Genomic DNA, 20,276 nt, shown 5'->3' on the forward strand with positions numbered 1-20,276 from the left:
ACCTGTCGGTCTGTGTGATCGAAACTGGTAGTAAAGAAATGTTTTGTTCAGTTAGCAGCTTAACTATGTGAATTGGCATTTTATTAGTGTTTACTGTCTTTGGACCACTGCTTGTAAAATGTTATTTTCTCTTGTTATACACCTTTCGCTTATTAGCAGATCTTCAGGCCACGTAGACAATTTCATTTTCACTGTACAGGAGTGTTCATCATAGAATGGCTGATTAATGTATAAGGGACCATCTGGACACTACACATAACGAGCACTATCTTATCAGAAGACTGCTAGCTAATCTGAAAAATTACCAGACAAGGCATATCGCTAGAATTGAAGGTGCTTTAGTCGCTGCATTTGAGACGCTCTAGTTACAAGCACCTGACCAGTCCACGCGTCTGCACAGAATGGAGTCGCCGGAGGGTTTCAGGATAGTGCGCGCCCGGGCGTCGGACCGCGACCGCGTGGAGCGGCTGGCGAGGACCGCCTTCTACCCGGACGAGCCGCTCGACGTGGCGTTCGGCAACACCAGAGGACCCCCCACCGAGGAGATTCTCTTCCTGTCGGCGCTCGGCGACGGCCACTCATTAATTGCAGAGGATGCCAGCACCGGGGAGGCCGTGGCCATGTGCATCAACAGCATCGTGACGCCCGAAATACACGAGAAGGAGGCGCAGCTGCAGGTGTCTCAGATACTTTCATTTTTAAAATCACCTCTTCTTATGTTTGTGTGTTATTGTCTTCCGTCTTTTTCTATTTTACACTAATCGTATCCGCTCTGTATGTCTACTACACTTATTACTGTTATTATTATATTCCATTCAGATTGCACTGAACCACGTAGTTCTTAATTCTGGCGAGCTTTCCTCTTCAGCCAATACTCTGTCTTCGCAATATGTGTGTTTCTATCCGTTCCTGAGTCTCTTTCATTCGAGTTCTGGTACTCTCTTTTACTGCTATTAGTCACTCCAGAGACTCTCATGTTCTGATTGGCATTCTATATCGATTTCCGCCGTGAACGTCGTGGTCAGTTTCTAGTTGTTCAAGGCGTTTCCTAGCTACTGTTGTCCACATGGCGTAAGTCACTTTCCCGATAGAGACAGTGCCAAAGGTAATTGACGTAAGACTCCAGTTCGTGATTTTGTTTTGTTGTTGTGGTCTTCAGTGCTATGAATTTATTTCATCCCCACTTTGATTCAGCGCTCCCTATTTAGTTGTCCGATTCAGCCACCTAATTCTTCAGTATTCTGTTGTGCAGCCACATTTTAACAGCTTATATTCTCTTCATCATCTCTTTCTAAGGATTAGGTGCTATCCTCACCTCTTCCGGTATCTGTCGTCCATCCATCTCCTATGAGGTCTGCCTAGTTCTCTCTTTCAAGTCGGTCCATAATTCAGTATTTTTCCACAGTCTAACTTCTATTATTCCGTTAATACAATCCTTCCATTTCATTCCATTCACCTCTAACTCGTCATTAACTGAAAAGCTTTTTAAATCTGAACTTATGGATCATTCCTTATTTCATGCATTTTTTGGAAGGAGAAACAGCATTGGTCGTATATTTTGTTTTATTATCCGCAAAATCGATTTTCGGTCACCTAGTGACCATCCTCGGTGCTGTAATATACAATTTAATTTGGTAAGCAGTGGTGTCAAGAAGCTTAGAGCGATCACATAAACTGAGCTCAGTTTATGTGATCGCTCTAAGCTTGTTGACACCAGTGCTTACCAATTTAAATTGTATATTACAGCACCGAGGATGGTCACTAAGTGACCGAAAATCGATTTTGCGGATAATAAGACAAAAAAATACGACCAATGCTGTTTCTCCTTCCAAGTATATCCATTATCTGGTCGTGGTGCACAGAACGCTCCATGGAGTCGCCAATCAATTCATGCATTTTATTACAGGCTCTCACATCCGAGCTTCATCTCCGCTGCCTGTGTCAGCAATTTCCCGTTTTTTTATTTTATTCCCCCAAATTCAGAACCATACACGGCATAACTTTATAGAAGTTCATTTGTGATTTCTTCCTTGTTTGTCCCCCAAAGTTCTTCTAAGTATTCCGCAGATAATAGGGTATTTATTTTCTCTTCATTTTTTTTGTCATTTTTAAAATTAATATTAAATCCTAGTTAACTTAAATGGAATACTTGTTCTAAAATTTTCCGATATATCATTATTTTCGATCTGACCAGATTGTTCTCTTTGAGAGCCATAATCTTTGTCTTAGTTGCAAATATAGTTAAGTTGTAGTATATTGCGTTTTAGCTCAATCTATATATTTATTTTTATAGATGGTCTTCTGTTTCTTGTATAATTATTTAATAATGAGCGTATAATAGAAGGTTTATTGCTAGTGCTGGAGCCTCTTTTAATTCCTAACTATATTTCATCTCTGGAACCTAAATTTATAACTGTTTTCGTATGTACATATATTTCTTACCTAAATTGTTTCACTGCTGTGACAGGCTGCGTTCCGGGCCACACAAAATTCTTTCTATATTTAAATCTATTTTAGTGATAACTGTCGTAAGTCCGCCTACATAAAACTGAATAAAACGAATAGCAAGGAGACGGACCCAACGGGAAAATTATCTACGTGATATTACACGCAACTAAGGACAGCAGGACAACAAAATTTAAGGCTTTAAATTTATATTGGAAGTTGTCATATTCCTCTGTTTTTGGGAACAGTTTTCTTTCTATTTTTAGCCTGCAATTTGTATCATCTCTATATCGACATTCTCACTTATTTTCTTGTCCAAATAACAAATTCATCTACGGCTTTTAGTGTTTCATTTCGTAATCAGTTATCTAATTATTACCTGATTTTCTCCAAGTCCTTTGCCATTTCCGGCAGAATTATAGTGTCACCGGCAAAACATCAGACTTTTAATTTTGTTTCCAAATTTGTTATTGGTTTTCTTTACAGTTTGCTCAATGCACAGACTGAATCACTAGGGGACAGGCTATAGTACGGTCTAGCTCTCTTCTCAACTGTTTCCCTTTCATATTCGTTGACTCGTATAGATGTGACCTGTTTCCTGTCCAAATAGTAGATGGCATATCGTTCTATGTATTTTACCGTTGCTTCCCTCAGAATTTCAAAGAGTAGCCCAAAGCACACTGTCAAAAGCTTCCTCTAAATAAACAAATATTAACGAGGGTTTACCTTTCTTTCTCTTGTCTTCTAAGATAAAGCGTAGGGTCAGTATTTCCTCGTGTCAAATCTCTCTGAAGCCCAAAGGTCACTTTCTACCAGTCTCTCCATTTCGCGTTAATATTTTGCTACCAAGATTTAATAACAGAAGGTTTTTTGATAGTCATACTTGTGACCACCCGCCTTCATTTCAGCTAGAATTGTTAAATTATTACTGTCTGAAGTTATTTCTCCTGTCTGATATATCCTGCATACCATGTGGAACTGCTTCGTCATGGCCACTTCTTCTAAGACAGTTAGCAACTGTGCTGCAATGTCATCTACTCCTTGTTTCAAGTGAGGTTTGCTCCATATCATCTTCATCAATTTCGTAACATTGTCGTCAATTACGTTACCTCTGAACAGCCATTCAGTATATTGCTACTGTATTTTGCCTTCTCTTCTTTGCTCAGCAATGGCTTGCCATCTGACCCCTCAATATGCATGCTTCTTTTTAGACAAATGATTTTTATGTTTCCCGTGGATGGCATCTATCTTTCCCAAAGTCATAAATGCTTGTATTGCATTGTATTTGTTCTCTAGCGATTCCCCAGTTATCATTTTGTATTTTCTGTCAATATGAACCGTCTGTATTCTCTTTTGATTGGTTCATTTTCTACTTATTATATTTTCTCCTTATGCCAATTAAATTTATCTGCATGACCACAGAAAGTTAGCCTTCTCTTTCTCATTGATATAGTAAAGCATCATGGATATTGGTAGAGTTCCTTGTTGATGGGCCCATTAGTTTGCTCAGAAAATGTCTTTACTTCAGTTTCAGTTTCCTAAGCTTTCTCACTATACACAAGCAATCTGAGACATGTAACACTGGCAGCCTGACTGCGGTGTTGTAGTGTTGGAATTTTAGGCTCAGGGGCACTAATTTGTAACTGTAAATCTTCTTGCAGAAATGGTAAGCCTTCTGCAGTTCGGCACACCTATTGTTCATGGCCAGATCAACATTCGGGTCCGCAGTTTTTCCTTCCCCGAATTACTTGAAGGAGCTAGTCTTCTCTATTAACGCCACCCAGTGGGATCCTGTCAAGTATTTCTTTGATGTCTGTGAACGTCTCCATCTTGTCTACGGCGATATTCAGCACAACTTTAACTAATATGTGGTTGAGGGAGAAGAGCTGGTAAGAAGCTTCTTGTACGCTTGATGCTACAACTGAGTTCACTTATGATGGCTATGCAATTGGTTATTAACTTGTCCTTTTTGTGACCTATCCCTCAATATCTTACCTTTACTTACTATGCTTCTTTCCTCTCATATATTTGCTGCTACCTCTTCGTTTTGTATGTTTTCTGCCCAATTTATTTTCAACATCCCTCGGTGCCATATCATCTCAAACTCTTGCAATGTCTTCTTCAACTGTTTATCACATTTCATTTCTGTTTAATGTTAGCAACAGACACGCGTTATCAGGAACCTGTTTTTAATTCCTCGTCTAAATTAAATAGATCCAGATTTCTTTTATTGATAAATGCTGCCTTTTGCAGGGCCAGTCACCTTTGGATGTGTACCCTGATAAGCCTTTATTCAGGAATAATGTTCCGTCGATGTCGTTTTTATTTAATTTGGTGTTTTTGGCGTAAATGAACGAATAGACTTCTAATTAATATAAAACGCTTGAAATATAACCTGCTTCAAATTAAACTATAACTCAGTCTTTCGAACATGCCACTAGCCTCGCTACCAGGCTATTCTCTCATTTCGGTTCGGACAGTAAAACTACCAAGGCGCAGAGAATATGCTGGAAAGTTTTCATTAATGGCTATCAATGCGAGTAGTTCCATGGCAGAAAACCTGTTATTTCACTACACATTGTTTGTGCAGTCAATGGAATTACACACGTAAATACTTCAGAGTATGTAAAAGGAACAATTTAAGGCGAAGCAGCCATATAAAGCCAACTATGTAATAGACGGATGACAGATAGTTACTGGAAGCAGCATTCGAAACTGTAATTCGCATATAAGGCCACTTATAGACCTCTCTGTTAATCAGTTATTGAGTTTTATTCTTCTCTCTAAACTACTGGTTACGCAGAATTAACAGAAAAGTTACAGAAAATTCAAAGAATATTTGAGACATTCGTCACGGTCTTCTTTAGTCAGGTTGATAACGTCACAAATGTGCTCAATAATCTGCAGTTATCACTGGTCAAAACATGTCACATAAGACTTAGTCTTGAATTTCGGGCCCGCATCTCGTGGTCGTGCGGTAGCGTTCTCGCTTCCCACGCCCGGGTTCCCGGGTTCGATTCCCGGCGGGGTCAGGGATTTTCTCTGCCTCGTGATGGCTGGGTGTTGTGTGCTGTCCTTAGGTTAGTTAGGTTTACGTAGTTCTAAGTTCTAGGGGACTGATGACCATAGATGTTAAGTCCCATAGTGCTCAGAGCCATTTGAACCATTTTTTTTTTTTTATTTCGGAGACTGTTCAGAAACATGTTACTACCTTTAGCAGGCATCTTATCGGCCATGAGAGGGAAGCTGAACAAATTCGGACTTGTGCAGAGGAACACTGACAGTCGTTTTTCCTACATATCGATATGCGGCCAGTATAACCATCCTGTAGCATTTGTCCCTAACTGACGTACTCGCCAAGAAAGTTGATCTCTAGAAGTATTCCTGTTTAATTTTCAGGTATATGTAGTTTCTACAGGACCTGGTAACTCTACATCTTGTGAAATTATTAGTCTGTCAGATTTCTGCGGGTAGCACCTATAATATGCGAATTCCACCAAGACCAAGTAGGTACGTCAGCGGATCACAAAAAGTAGTTCATACTTTTGGTGACCCGCTCAAGTACCTACTTAAGCTCGCAGGCCATGGCAGCACATAAAGTCGAATCTATAGCGTCCTTGAGAATGTTTATGAGGTAACGCACTGACATAAAATGACACCATTTTCCCGATATGCCACGACAATTATCCGTAAAAGCACGTGTTCTTGAGAGCGAACTCAGGTGCAGGGACATACTTGCACAATATTAAACATCTATCAGAAGCTTCTACACGATAACTGACAACATGTAACTGGTTTGTTCGCCAACTTATGCTCTCGGCTACTGTTGCACAAATCGGCACAACTCGCGAGGTGTCAGCAACTTCCGCGCCACTGTCGACTACTACCACGCTTGTGATTTGTCAATGTGTAGCGCAGGCGTAAGAAGTATGCAATAAATAAAGCGCGCGTGTGCGTGCTGCGCGTGTGTGTGTGTGTGTGTGTGTGTGTGTGTGGGTAGGTGGGTGGGTTGTCAGCACTGATCCAGAGGCAAAAATAAATCTCCCCGGACCCCTTCAAGGTAATGTGAACTGTGCTCCCCACACTCTGCATGCACATGAACATATCCACATGACTGGAAACTTATTTCTCGTTGTTGTTCAAATCCAGTGGCAGCGAAATGGTTCAAATGGCCCTAAGCACTGTGAGACTTAACATCTGATGTCATCAGTCTCCTAGACTACTGAAACCTAACTAACATAAGGACGTCACACACGTCCCTCCCCGAGGCAGGATTCGAACCTGCGACCGTAGCAGCAGCGAGGTTCCGGACTGAAGCACCTAGAACCGCTCGGCCACCACGGCAGGCCAACTGCAGCAAACTGGCGTTGTGCATACGAGTAGTAAGCAAGAATTTCACTGGTTTTCGTCATGAACTGCCAATCCGAGGCGAACTGAGCATCAGCCGAAATATCCGAAAATGATTTCCATCCAGAGCGTATTGTGAGCCACTCGTTCTCTCTTCCAGCAGTTCCTTCTGCAGGTGATACTGAAACTACTGGTGCCATATGTAGCCGAGGCATATGCTTGGAACTGCAGTGGCAGTGTTCGCCGTTGCAAACACTGTGACTTTCCGCGAGGGCCACGCACGGTGTATGGCTGTAATCCTGAAGGGCTGTCTCCCATAAAAGAGATGTAGTTACACTTTTGGGCTACCCAGTGCTGCCAGTGTACTGAGAAAGTGGAGAACCTAACAGTCTGTTGTCAACATCCATGGGAGTGGGTACCGGGCTTGTAGGAACACTAGTGCTCTAGGTCCTGTATCCTACAGGTCAAGTCGCTGAGGCAGCCAGTACTTACTTACTTTCCGCGTCCGGAACTAGACTTCAGACTCCAAAAATCAGCAGCCAATATGGCCTTGTCATTTGCCTCCCATAAGTCATTCATTGTGCAGGGCTGGTCTAAATATGGACAGATAAGCAGGTGTTGAGGATCCTGGACAGAACCACACAGACAGAGAGTGTTCTCATTCTCTTTTAGGAAACCCCATCGCTGCAGGTTTGTCTTGCACTTTGGCACTTCTACCCTCATACGGTTTAGGGTTCTCCAGACTGTGTTTGGTAGGTCTCCACCAGGCGCCAGTGCTTCTTTTACATCTTTATGAGTGTTTCTCAGGTCGATTTCCCACCTTTTCAAACGATTCTCTGCAGCCGACCCTTCCAGGGCTCGGGTACGTGACAGGAAACTCTTCCTCGAACAAAGCCGTCGGTCAGCAGGCTGTTGTCCATATAAAGGATGACGCATGTCCTTTTCTTGCTTGGTTTTTTCGGCTTCGGCAGCTATGTCACGTCGTATGTTGGGCGGTGCGATCCCCATGACCGGCCGCGGTGGCCGTGCGGTTCTAGGCACTGCAGTCCGGAACCGCGGGACTGCTACGGTCGCAGGTTCCAATCCTGCCTCGGGCATGGATGTGTGTGATGTCCTTAGGTTAGTTAGATTTAAGTAGTTCTAAGTTCTAGGGGACTGATGACCTAAGAGTCCCATAGTGCTCAGAGCCATTTGAACCATTTTTTGATCCCCATGATTAAGTACATCTTGTGCACTGGGGTTGGCCTCAAGCATCCGGTAACAATCCGTGCCAGTGGCCATGGGTGACAGAACTGGGTGTCGAGGAGACCAACTCTGGAACAGAAAATTATAGTGCCCAGTCTGCATTGTGTAGGATACAACGGGAATGGCGCACGTGTTGGGTGGGATGCGGGATAGTGATAGTATCGATGATACGAATCTGTGATCGATGTGGCCAGCTATGCAGGTTGTCAGCTAGGCTGGATCCCTCCTATGGAGAAGAGCGGTAGGAGGCAAGAAATAAACTGAGAACTCTGTCGAAATCATGTTGTTGTGCGACTCCTCCAGTTGTAGGTGCAGACAAACCCCTCTGCTAGTACATTGGAAGAAGGTTGGAACAAGGCCACATGTACCATAACTATGCTGTTGTCCACATAAAAACAGGGAAATTCTAATAAGGTAAACTGAGGGCCATTATCTGACGTATTGGTTTCTGGGAACCCTTAAACAGAGAAGATGAGACAGAAGGACTGGAGCAATTTCGTTGATGACACTGAATGCATTTTTGAAACGTATGGAAAACTGCTGCTAGCATTTATCACGATGAACCAAGAGTACCCCAGAAATCTAGGTGAATGTTCGACTACAGGAATGTTTCATCAGGCCAAGGAAAATACTGAAGGGCCGTTACTGTGCCGGCCACTGTGACCGAGCGGTTCTAGGTGCTTCAGTCCAGAACCACGCTGCTGCTATGATCGCAGGTTCGACTCCTGCCCCGGGCATGGATGTGCGTGATGACCTTAGGTTAGTTAGGTTTAAGTAGTTGTAAGTTCTAGGGGACTGATGACCTCAGAAGTTAAGTCTCATAGTGCTCAGAGCCATTTGAACCAGCCGTTACTACCAGCCTTGCTCTGACATGTCTTGCTCACCACAACCATGTCTTCTAAATCTTTGGCAATAGCTCTCCAAAAGACATATTGGCAAGTCAACCATTTCGTGAGTACTAAACCCTAATGACTTTCATGAAGAAATGTCAAGATGCAGCGTTGGAGTGCCTGCAGAAGTATCACTGATGTGGTTATTACCATCGTGGAACAAGACGACCACATTGAGAGTGAACAGTTTATGACAGCAATACAGGTAGGCCTCAACATCCAGATGTTCAACGGTCTTGTGACCCACCGGCCAATCATTCTTTTACCATTTAAATGACTTACCAGGGAATTGAATCCTCCAGCAACTGGCAGACAGTAACTGTCGTGTCACTGGGTAAGTTCATCATGCCTGATTTGCCTTTTATGTCAGTACTGTAAGGGAATAAACTATATCAGGAATTATAGCCAGAGACAGTGCATATGGACAGTAAACAAGCCATGATGATGTCTAACAGCTCTGATCATTGACCCTCATGCTGAGCATGTGGCCATCACTTCCTTTTCAATGCCTTCGGTGTTACAACAACAGGTCAGTCTTCAGGAAGTTACTACAGGCGACCTATTGCCGGTTACAGCACACCCCTCGCCATTGCCCTGTTCCAGATGGATCAGCGTGACACACAAATGCTCAACTAAATCAGCGTTGAGTAGCAATATTTAAACCTGTCCATAGCCATCCCGTTGTATGCAATGTAGAAATGTAGCTGCACCCAGACTGCGTCAGCTGCATGCCTGGAGTTTTAACCATAACTATGTCGGCATCACCACTGCTACTGCTGATTGCTACTTGACTGCACAGGACTTGGGGCCCAGCGCTGTGCCGCTGCCTCGCCGTCACCTCTTGGCATCTCTGGAGTCCACCCGCAGCCTGCTGCTGCTCTTCGGCCAACAGTTCAGAGTTACATCTGGGCACACCGCGACCTGCAGTAGCAGCAGTGCTGACTGTTCCATGCTGCACCATAACAAACCCATGTGCAGTGCTATGGACGCTACTAATCATTCAACCTGGACGTGTGTCTGATGCCCAAACAGTCGTATCGTACGCACACTGTGTCTTTTTTTGCCTATTGCTGCAACTGTGGAACATTACTGGGAATGCTAGACCACGTCAGAAAAAAGGGTACACTCAGAAGATTGTCTAAAACTAATGAATAACTGTTTTATAATCATCGTTGGTTTCCTGCAGCTTATCAACATGTCACGCCTGTCTCCCGAACCAACTACGAACCCTACTGTGCCCCAGGAAAACTCGAGTACATCTTGACTGTTTAAGTTTCGTTTTCCTTTCTCGACTGCTACTCATCACCATTTCATTTTGGCGACCAACAGGGAACATTTTACTTCCACCCTTTACAGTATGAAAGCAAACTTCAGGTCCGCCCCCTCAAACTGTTGGCATGTTGTGATGTGGACTGATAATGTACATCATATTGATATCCACTGTGCTTGCATTAACTTCTTGGAAACAAATGCATTTCAGCTTTTAACTGCATCGACATCATGAGAAAGAACGGTCAGCCTGTAGTAGTCCAATTCATCTGCTGTCATATGAGTGGCTTGGATGGGCCGTATGGTTTGAGGCATGTTGGAAGGAGTAGGGCCTGTCTGACATCTCAAAAAGACTTGCTGCAAACGGAGGACCATTGCCATTTAACATTCTTGTGAAAGATCTGATGTAGCTGTTAAGTTGTAGCTGCTCCACGAAGAATGAATTTTGTGCAATAGTTCATTTGACCTAACGTGGATTTGAGGAATTTGGAATCTCTTAGGGTTAGTAGGTTTTGTATGCCTCCATGCAGTACAGAGAGGGGCGTATCGCTGAAGTGATGAACGTGTGTACCAGGTATTCCAAATGCGGAACAAAGAAACAGGATCTTTCCTTATTGATTTTCAAATTAGTCTGTAGGAGTATGCTGAACAAGAAGTCCAAATTCCTTGCTCGATACTGTGCATTGTTGCCATTGACAGTCATAGGTCGAATACTTCCCCGTCTCCAGAACGTTTTTTGTGAGATGTTAGAGTATGGCCAGTGCTCTGACGATGCTGAAGGGCAGGCGACTGTACTGAAAAGACCAAATGGTACGTTAGCGAGCAGCAAGTTTTCGATGTTTCGTCCATAGGGAGCTTTAAGTAAGAATCCTGTAGATCAGTTTTTGCAAAAAATTTACTTCTGGTGACAAACGACATGCTACCATCATTTCAGGAATAGAGTATGTGTTGATGATGAACTGGGAACTGATCGTTACAATCCCCCACTTATCCTCAATGACTTTGTTTCTGTGTGGTAGTAAAATAATTTAACTGTAGATTTCAAGCATTGATGTTCCACTGGTACACAAATATTCACGATACCCTCAGGATGACGTAATTCCATGTTAAGTTTGTTGTGAGGTATTTTATTCTGCAGCGTACTGCACTTTCAAACAGAGAGAATGATATTTTTATCGTTGGAGGCTAAATTAGGATTGTGTAAGTTTTTTTTCCAGTTACTAATTCGCTATCACTCACGTAAAATCTCAAAATAAATGACCATTTTCAGTTGTTGTTGCGCATCTTGGTATCCACAGGATGTAAAAGAATTAAAAGAGGTAATAATGAAGAATGTGAAAATTCTAAAAATTTGCGTTCTGTCATCCCTAGTGAAAGGACTTGCAACAAAGATGTTGAGAGCAAAGTAGTGATGGGTAAACGAGTGACAAAGTTACGCATGGACTTTCGAACCACAGTATTGGACAGCAGACCAAATAAAATGATACTGCATAGTGTTTCGACGATTTCATAGTTAAATTTGAATGACATACAAACTAATCACAAAATAAAATTGAACATGTTACACATCGTACAACATTTATTCAAATTTACTTATGAAATACTACATCAGACAAATGACGGCTGTCAACTACCAATCTTGGCAGTTGATGGTTGTATGCACAATGTTGGTTTTACAGTATTCTACAGACGCCAGTTCATAGATGCAGGAGACTGATGGGATCGTATATATGATTGGAGTTCACTCCCTCAGCGTCAATTAAGGCCTGGAGATGTATTGAAGTCACCAAACGTGGTTGCAGTGCAATAAAATAACCTTAAAACGATTGCTGTAGATGTTTCATTTTGTTACCTCAGTGAACGGCCAAAATTCCGCAGACCGTCATTCACAAGGATGGACTTACAAAGCATTGAAGCCTGTAGAACTGGATATCGCGATAGAATCTTGAAGTGCTTACAAAAGACAGGTTGCATACGCATTAAAGATTTGTCGTATCGAAAATAGCATCTCAACACGAATGAATGGTCTTGCTTCGACCACTACAACATGATTACTGACCTGTATATGGGATGAAATATGACATTCCGCACCACAAACAGACAGCGCCACCATCGCTGAATCTTGTTTTCAGTGCGCGTTATTCAGGTTAGAATTCTTCAAAACGTTGTGAAGCATCTTGCAGAATGTGGAGGCATTAGCTACCTGCAGATTGTGCTTGATAACTACACACATCGAAAAAAATTTTTCATCATCTCGGTTCCGAGAGTTCCGAAACCTGTACAGAAAATTGGAATAGAGATCAACATCAACATCATTTCCGCCCTTTTTATTGCTCATGAAAACCACACACTGCATTTTGTACCACCATACAACGAGACCTCCAAAGGTGGTGGTCCAGACCGCTGTGCACACCGGTGCCTCTAATAGCCAGTAGCACGTCCTCTTGCATTGATGCATGCCTGTATTCGTCGTGGCATACTATCCACAAGTCCATCAAGGCACTGTTGGTCCAGATTGTCCCACTCCTCAACGGCGATTCGGTGTAGATCCCTGAGAGTGATTGGTGGGTCATGACGTTCATGAACAGCCCTTTTCAATCTATCCCAGGCATGTCCGATAGGGTTCATGTCTGGAGAACATGCTGGCCACGCTAGCCGAGCGATGTCGTTATCTTGAAGGAAATCATTCACAAGATACGTGCGATGGGGGAGCGCATTGTCGTCCATGAAGATGAATGCCTCGTCAATATGCTGCCGATATGGTTGCGCTATCGGTCGGAGGATGGCATTCACGTATCGTACATCCGTTACGGCGCCTTCTATGACCATCAGCGGCGTACGTCGGCCCCACATAATGCTACCCCAAAACAGCAGGGAACCTCCACCTTACTGCACTCGCTGGACAGTTTGTCTAAGACGTTCAGCCTAATCGGGTCGCCTCCAAACACGTCTACAACGATTGTCTGGTTGAAGGGATATGCGCCATTCATCGGTGAAGAGAACGTGATGCCAATCCTGAGTGGTCCATTTAGCATGTTGTTGTTCACATCTGTACCGCTGCAATGGTGTCGTGGTTGCAAAGATGGACCTCGCCATGGACGTCGGGAGTGAAGTTGCGCATCATGCAGCCTATTGCGCATAGTTTGACTAGTAACACGACGTCCTGTGGCTGCATTATTCAATATGGTGACGTTGATGTCGGGGTTCAACGAGCCAAAATCCGTAGGTAGCGGTCATCCACTGCAGTACTAGCACTTGGACGGCCTGAGCGAGGTATGCCATCGATAGTTCCTGTCTCTCTATCTCTCCTCCATGTCCGAACAACATCTCCAGGACGCTTCCCTTGTAGAGCCCTTCCTGGCACAAAGTAACAATGCGGACGCGTTCGAACCGCGGTATTTACCGTCTAGGCATGGTTGGACTACAGACGACATGAGCCGTATACCTCATTGCTGGTGGAATAACTGAAAATGATCGGCTGTCTGATTCCCTCCGTCTAATAGCAGCTGCTCATGCATCGTTGTTTACATCTCTGGTCAAAGGGACTGTGTCTGTTATACAATATCCACAGTGTATCTTCACGAGTTCTGGGAAATGGGGCGACGCAAAACTTTTTTCTGATGTGTGTACGAGGTAGACTTCCACTTGTTGCAGTGAATACTTATGAATTCATATGTGTGTTCTTCAGTTTGACTTTGCATTGTGTCCTGTTTTTAGAGGACGGTTTGTGGCGCTCGTTTCACAATCCATTGTTCGCATGGGAGGGTCTTTTGTAAGTACTATGATTGTTACAGGCCACTGATTTGTGACGCATAAGAAACGACTATTTTAATTCTGCCTTGTATGTCAAAGCGTAACTGACAACCCTTGTTTAGCTCGATAGTGTACGTGTAGCAGTGAGCAGAAGTAATACTGGTCCACCGAAACATGTTTTGAAGGAAGTCTATGTGAACCGTAGATTTAGACTTTCAAAATCTTTTCTTAAAGAATTTACTTTATTTACTGACGATTCACCAAGAAAATTAACACATTTAATCACACTAGGTGAGCGTGGAAGTAGTTGCCTGGAAGTAGTTGCCTGCAAGTAATTGATGGAAAATAAAATTACCTTTAAGAAATGTGAATTTTATGCTTAAAAGCCTTTTCAAAAACAGATTTAAATTACAATCACAAAGCACCCTTTCAATATCAAGTTACAATTATTCAGAGGCAGAATAACATTTTTTTTTTCAGTAGGAGCCTTCGGGCTGAGAAACTTCCGCTCCCTTTCACCACGGCCGTAGTCACGACCGCTCACAACGACCTCTGAAAAATTACACTGGTGCAAATCTGCAACACACCGGATTACTTTAAACTAAAAATTTTAACAACTCACACAAACACATTAACTAAGCACCCCGTAAGAGGGATGGAAATGGTACACTCACATTAAGAAATTATTTGCCACCAAAGTGCATTTTGGTTTTAAAAGGGCCCTTACGGTGGAAGGGTGGCAACTTAATAAAAATGACTATTTAAATAAAACCCATGAAATGCAGTCTTACATAAAATGTACAACATGCTCTACATTACACACATACCGCCTCGCAAAATGATAGGCAAGATAAAAAACATATTTCAGGAATTCGGCCTTTACCTTATTTCTATAAATTCGTTAACACCGAATCCGCCAAACATGACAGAGGCAGCCATTAACGTACGGCAGACCGACAGACAGACAACAGACAGATACTAACTGCCTAACAAACGCGGACGAAAGACAGGCGAGCAAGCTGGGAACGAGAGACTGAGCAAGAAAACAAGTAGAATTTAACAAGTACATGAAACAACATACCAGCAATCAGTTAACTTCTAAAAACTGCGATGTGTGGCGGAGACCTGCCAGCCGCTTCAACGGACGCAGGAAGGCTCGCCGATCTCCCGTCTCACGGCGTCGCAGCTCTCACTGGGCAGACCGATGTCGTGGATTGGCTCCTGTTGCTCTCGTGTCGGCCGTGAAGCCACTACCTCTCGCTATACGGCGTGGCCCACTGGACTTCCGTGGCGACCTCACATGCGCCGACGCTCAAGACGGACAAGTCCATCTTGTGTCCCAGTGCGCAACCGACCAACCGATCGACCCAACCGCCAATGCCCATTGCCTAAACAAACTCGAGCAGACTGGCGGCCTAACACATACTAGCACTCCGGACGACAAACCGACACTGACTGCCGCACAAATGCGAACGAGAGACAGACCAGGAACCGGTGACGAGTGACTGACCCAGACTCACTCCGCCTGACCAACTGACTAGACTCGCAGAGACTGACAGACTGCCTGACTGCAGACTGACCGACTCGCCCAGACTGCTCACTGGCGAGCTTATCGCGCCTCTTAAATGCACGTGAACAGGCTACCTTTCCCCTTTCACACCAGAGGAAGACACCAAAGTCGCGACTGCCACACCGGCACCACCGCCAGAAACGGTGGGCGACTGCTTTACACTAGGCGCTGTGGCGCGCTTTTCAAAACAGCAATTTTTACTACGCCTCACTACGGAGCAAGGGGTTGCGTAATTTGTTACGTGCACGGCACGGGCGCCAGTGGGACTTCGTCTGACACTACGGAAACTGCAAGATCTCAGACAAGAAGCAAACGTTTCAACTCCACTAGAGGAGGGCGTTGTACCACTGTGCTGAGCAGTGAGGGCAGAACGTAACGGTGTTTTAGGTGCGCGATGAGAAGCTACGCGCGGTGCTGCGCGTGGTAGACGCGGCGTTGAGAGAGGCGGACGTGTGGTCGCATACGACTGCTCGGAGCGCGCTCGAGGTGCACATCCTGGCCGTGGCGAGATCTGCGCGCGGCCGCGGTCTGGCGGCGGCGCTGCTGGCGGAGTCGCTGCGGATGGCCAAGGAGGAGCTGCGGCTGCCACTGGTGATGATCTTCTGCACCAGTGCCTTCTCCGCGAGGCTGGCGCGCCGCGCGGGCATGCAAGTCGTCTACGAGCTGCCGTACAGCCAGATCGACATGCCTGTGCAGCCCCCACACCCACACGACAGACTCGCCATTTACATGCTGCACCTGCAGCAATAACAGGTAACAGTCACCAGGACCGCACACAGCGGGTGGCGAGGTAGGGCACGGCCAAGGGCGCAGCGCAACGGGAGTGCAAAATTTGGTCAAAAAACAAGGGGGGGGAATACAGGTTCAGAAACAACTGGGAAAGGCACACTGTCTGATCAAAAGCATCCGTACACTTCTATGTAATGCGAAGTTAAATAATAATGTCACGAGAGGCAGATCCTCCAATTCAGGTTGGGGCAAATAAAAGTGGCCTGGAGAACAGAGTTCCAGGGTAGAAAGAAACACAGGAAAGGAAAGGAAATACAGTACTAACTTAACTACAGAAAATGTGAACTCCATTCATCTCTTGGCACTTTTGCACCCCAGGGAAGCAAGTTGCTGAAGGCGGATCGGAGCTGGACTGCTGAAATTGATGCAATCTCATCCGAAATATTCTGGTGTAGGTGTTCTGGGTGGCCAGCTAAGACTGCAGGTCGAAGTTGAGTCTTCATCCGCTTGACTGAAGTGAAGTGCCAGACTCTGGCGTCGGTTTGATTTGTTTGGACTCTGAAGAATTTTCTGGTGAAATGCAGGCACATTTTATGGTGTGCAGGCGTGTTTTATTGACTTCTTTGCAAGGGATTCAGTCCGACGCCATTTTCTGACAAAGTGTTGCTAGCACTTTGACACCATTAAACTTCTCAGCAAACAGTTGACCACACCGTTTCCACGACTTTGCTGTCACGTAACTTTCCACAACGAACACCCGCTGCTCCAGTGTCAGTACCATCCTCCCTTTGCAATGCTCCACTCACACTGACATAGTGCGCACTACACTTTGAACCGGTGTGGATCAAGTGGCGGTCGTACACCTTGCGTCCGCGGCAGAAGGTGTGGTTATTATACATTCACATCCAATCGTGTCCAGTCGTCTGGGTTACTTTTATTTACTCCAGCCTGTATAAATAGAAGAGTATTGCCTTGTTTGTAGGGGACCAGTAAAAGCATAATGCATTCTTTAGGAGAGCTCAGTGGCTTTCAGTGTGGACTAGTCATTGGTTGTCACCCCACTAATAAATCCGTTAAGAACGTTTCAACTTTTCTAATGGTTTTCTCATTTATAGAGCTCCTATTTTCTTCACCATAATCTCATGATTTGCCAGAACAATAAATAAAAACGATATTTACACAATCTATAAAGACATTCTCTATTTATTTATCTCTATAAAATTGTTTTCATTCTTTTATAGGCTAATACGTGGCTTTATTCTCTGTTCCAGGAACTGCGAAGCTGCAATTATTACCTTAGAGAAGACAGCGACGGACTGGTATTGTCATCTCTATTGACGTTCGAAGTAGCGTGAAGATACTAAATGCACATAACCGAAGTTTCCTTGCTGTTACAACGCTTTTTGAAAGACAGGTTCTCTCGCAGCATCAATGTACACATTCTCTTCGTCATTTTTCAGAGAGATAAATTCTGTGTAATAAATTCAGTACATTAACTGGCGGAAACAATGCAGGCATAGACAAAACTGTGACAAGAAAGAGTTGTTTCATCTTTAGACAACGTATATTACAATACATTAACTCACTGACCAATCCTTCTGGACTAAGAAATGAAACGAAATGATCTCTAACCTGACCTGGTCAACTACAACAAAATAGTGGCCCAGGCTTTCTGTAAAAATAAAACTGTGAATAGTGAAACTCATTTCTCAAAAATATAAGTCGTTCTGTCTCCTCTAGAGCCAGGACATCGTGGCTTTGTTTCCTGAGATATGAGAAACCCATCGACAAAACTTACTCCGAAGCTTTTGAAGGGACGACGTATCTACCGCGTGAGAATACGCCGGGTAAATCATAGAGCAGTGTTGGAGCAATAGTGTACCTGCGATTTCGATATTAGCTTTCTCGGTACAAATGTGAAAATCTCATTTTTGCCAACAGTCACGTCATTTTTTTGCTTGTATAAAGTACGCTGGGGACATTATTCTCCAGACAGCTGCTCGTGTCATGTCCTCATAAGTATGAGAAGCGTCGAAACGTCTAAGCATTGTCGTCACCCATTCTAGATGCTTTTGAGAAACAGAATCTGTCGGAATTATTAGCTACAGGGTGTTTCAAAAATGACCGGTGTATTTGAAACGGCAATAAAAACTAAACGAGCAGCGATAGAAATACACCGTTTGTTGCAATATGCTTGGGACAACAGTACATTTTCAGGCAGACAAACTTTCGAAATTACAGTAGTTACAATTTTCAACAACAGATGGCGCTGCGGTCTGGGAAACACTATAGTACGATATTTTCCACATATCCACCATGCGTAGCAATAATATGGCGTAGTCTCTGAATGAAATTACCCGAAACCTTTGACAACGTGTCTGGCGGAATGGCTTCACATGCAGATGAGATGTACTGCTTCAGCTGTTCAATTGTTTCTGGTTTCTGGCGGTACACCTGGTCTTTCAAGTGTCCCCACAGAAAGAAGTCACAGGCGTTCATGTCTGGCGAATAGGGAGGCCAATCCACGCCGCCTCCTGTATGTTTCGGATAGCCCAAAGCTATCACACGATCATCGAAATATTCATTCAGGAAATTAAAGACGTCGGCCGTGCGATGTGGCCGGGCACCATCTTGCATAAACCACGAGGTGTTCGCAGTGTCGTCTAAGGCAGTTTGTACCGCCACAAATTCACGAAGAATGTCCAGACAGCGTGATGCAGTAATCGTTTCGGATCTGAAAAATGGGCCAATGATTCCTTTGGAAGAAATGGCGGCCCAGACCAGTACTTTTTGAGGATGCAGGGACGATGGGACTGCAACATGGGGCTTTTCGGTTCCCCATATGCGCCAGTTCTGTTTATTGACGAAGCCGTCCAGGTAAAAATAAGCTTCGTCAGTAAACCAAATGCTGCCCACATGCATATCGCCGTCATCAATCCTGTGCACTATATCGTTAGCGAATGTCTCTCGTGCAGCAATGGTAGCGGTGCTGAGGGGTTGCCGCGTTTGAATTTTGTATGAATAGAGGTGTAAACTCTGGCGCATGAGACGATACGTGGACGTTGGCGTCATTTGGACCGCAGCTGCAAGACGGCGAACGGAAACCCGAGGCCGCTGTTGGATCACCTGCTGCACTAGCTGCGCGTTGCCCTCTGTGGTTGACGTACGCGGTCGCCCTACCTTTCCAGCACGTTCATCCGTCACGTTCCCAGTCCGTTGAAATTTTTCAGACAGATCCTTTATTGTATCGCTTTTCGGTCCTTTGGTTACATTAAACCTCCGTTGAAAACTTCGTCTTGTTGCAACAACACTGTGTTCTAGGCGGTGGAATTCCAACACCAGAAAAATCCTCTGTTCTAAGGAATAAACCATGTTGTCTACAGCACACTTGCACGTTGTGAACAGCACACGCTTACAGCAGAAAGACGACGTACAGAATGGCGCACCCACAGACTGCGTTGTCTTCTATATCTTTCACATCACTTGCAGCGCCATCTGTTGTTGAAAATTGTAACTACTGTAATTTCGAAAGTTTGTCCGCCTGAAAATGTACTGTTGTCCCAAGCATATTGCAACAAACGGTGTATTTCTATCGCTGCTCGTTTAGTTTTTATTGCCGTTTCAAATATACCGGTCATTTTTGAAACACCCTGTAAAATGCGAGTCATATGGCAGATGGACCAAGAAAAGAAATTCAAGTTTAATGTTTTCTCTCATTTACTTGAAACATTTTGTGAGTTCAACTTCTAACGAATGTACTACATTGTATCTAGCTATAGCTTTCACTTCCAATCACTGTCCTCAAGAGCATATTTTTTCCTACGTTATTCGTATAGTGTCTCAAATATTTATTTCGTCTTTCTGTTTTCCGTTTTCAGTTTACTAATAATTTCACGCACTTCTCATAAATCGTCTGCCCGTTTTTCTGTATTTTAATTTTATTCGTATCAGACGCATTTACTAGTGTATCTTCGACAGCTTTCGATGTTTTGCATTGACAAACTCACTGGTTATTACGATTGACACAA

General features: G+C 44.1%; 1 protein-coding gene across 1 annotated transcript; it reads left to right on the top strand.

Moving 5' to 3' along the window:
• The first annotated feature begins 366 nt into the window (after positions 1 to 366).
• Positions 367 to 17,871, top strand: LOC124622365. Its single transcript, XM_047148047.1, has 3 exons — positions 367 to 677; positions 15,907 to 16,272; positions 17,520 to 17,871. Exons 1-2 carry the CDS (start codon positions 402 to 404, stop codon positions 16,267 to 16,269), a joined length of 639 nt encoding a protein of 212 aa, XP_047004003.1. The 5' UTR covers positions 367 to 401; the 3' UTR covers positions 16,270 to 16,272; positions 17,520 to 17,871.
• Positions 17,872 to 20,276: the final 2,405 nt, after the last annotated feature.

Source organism: Schistocerca americana, chromosome 1, assembly GCF_021461395.2.
Source record: "Schistocerca americana isolate TAMUIC-IGC-003095 chromosome 1, iqSchAmer2.1, whole genome shotgun sequence".
In the NCBI taxonomy this organism is placed as follows: domain Eukaryota; kingdom Metazoa; phylum Arthropoda; class Insecta; order Orthoptera; family Acrididae; genus Schistocerca; species Schistocerca americana.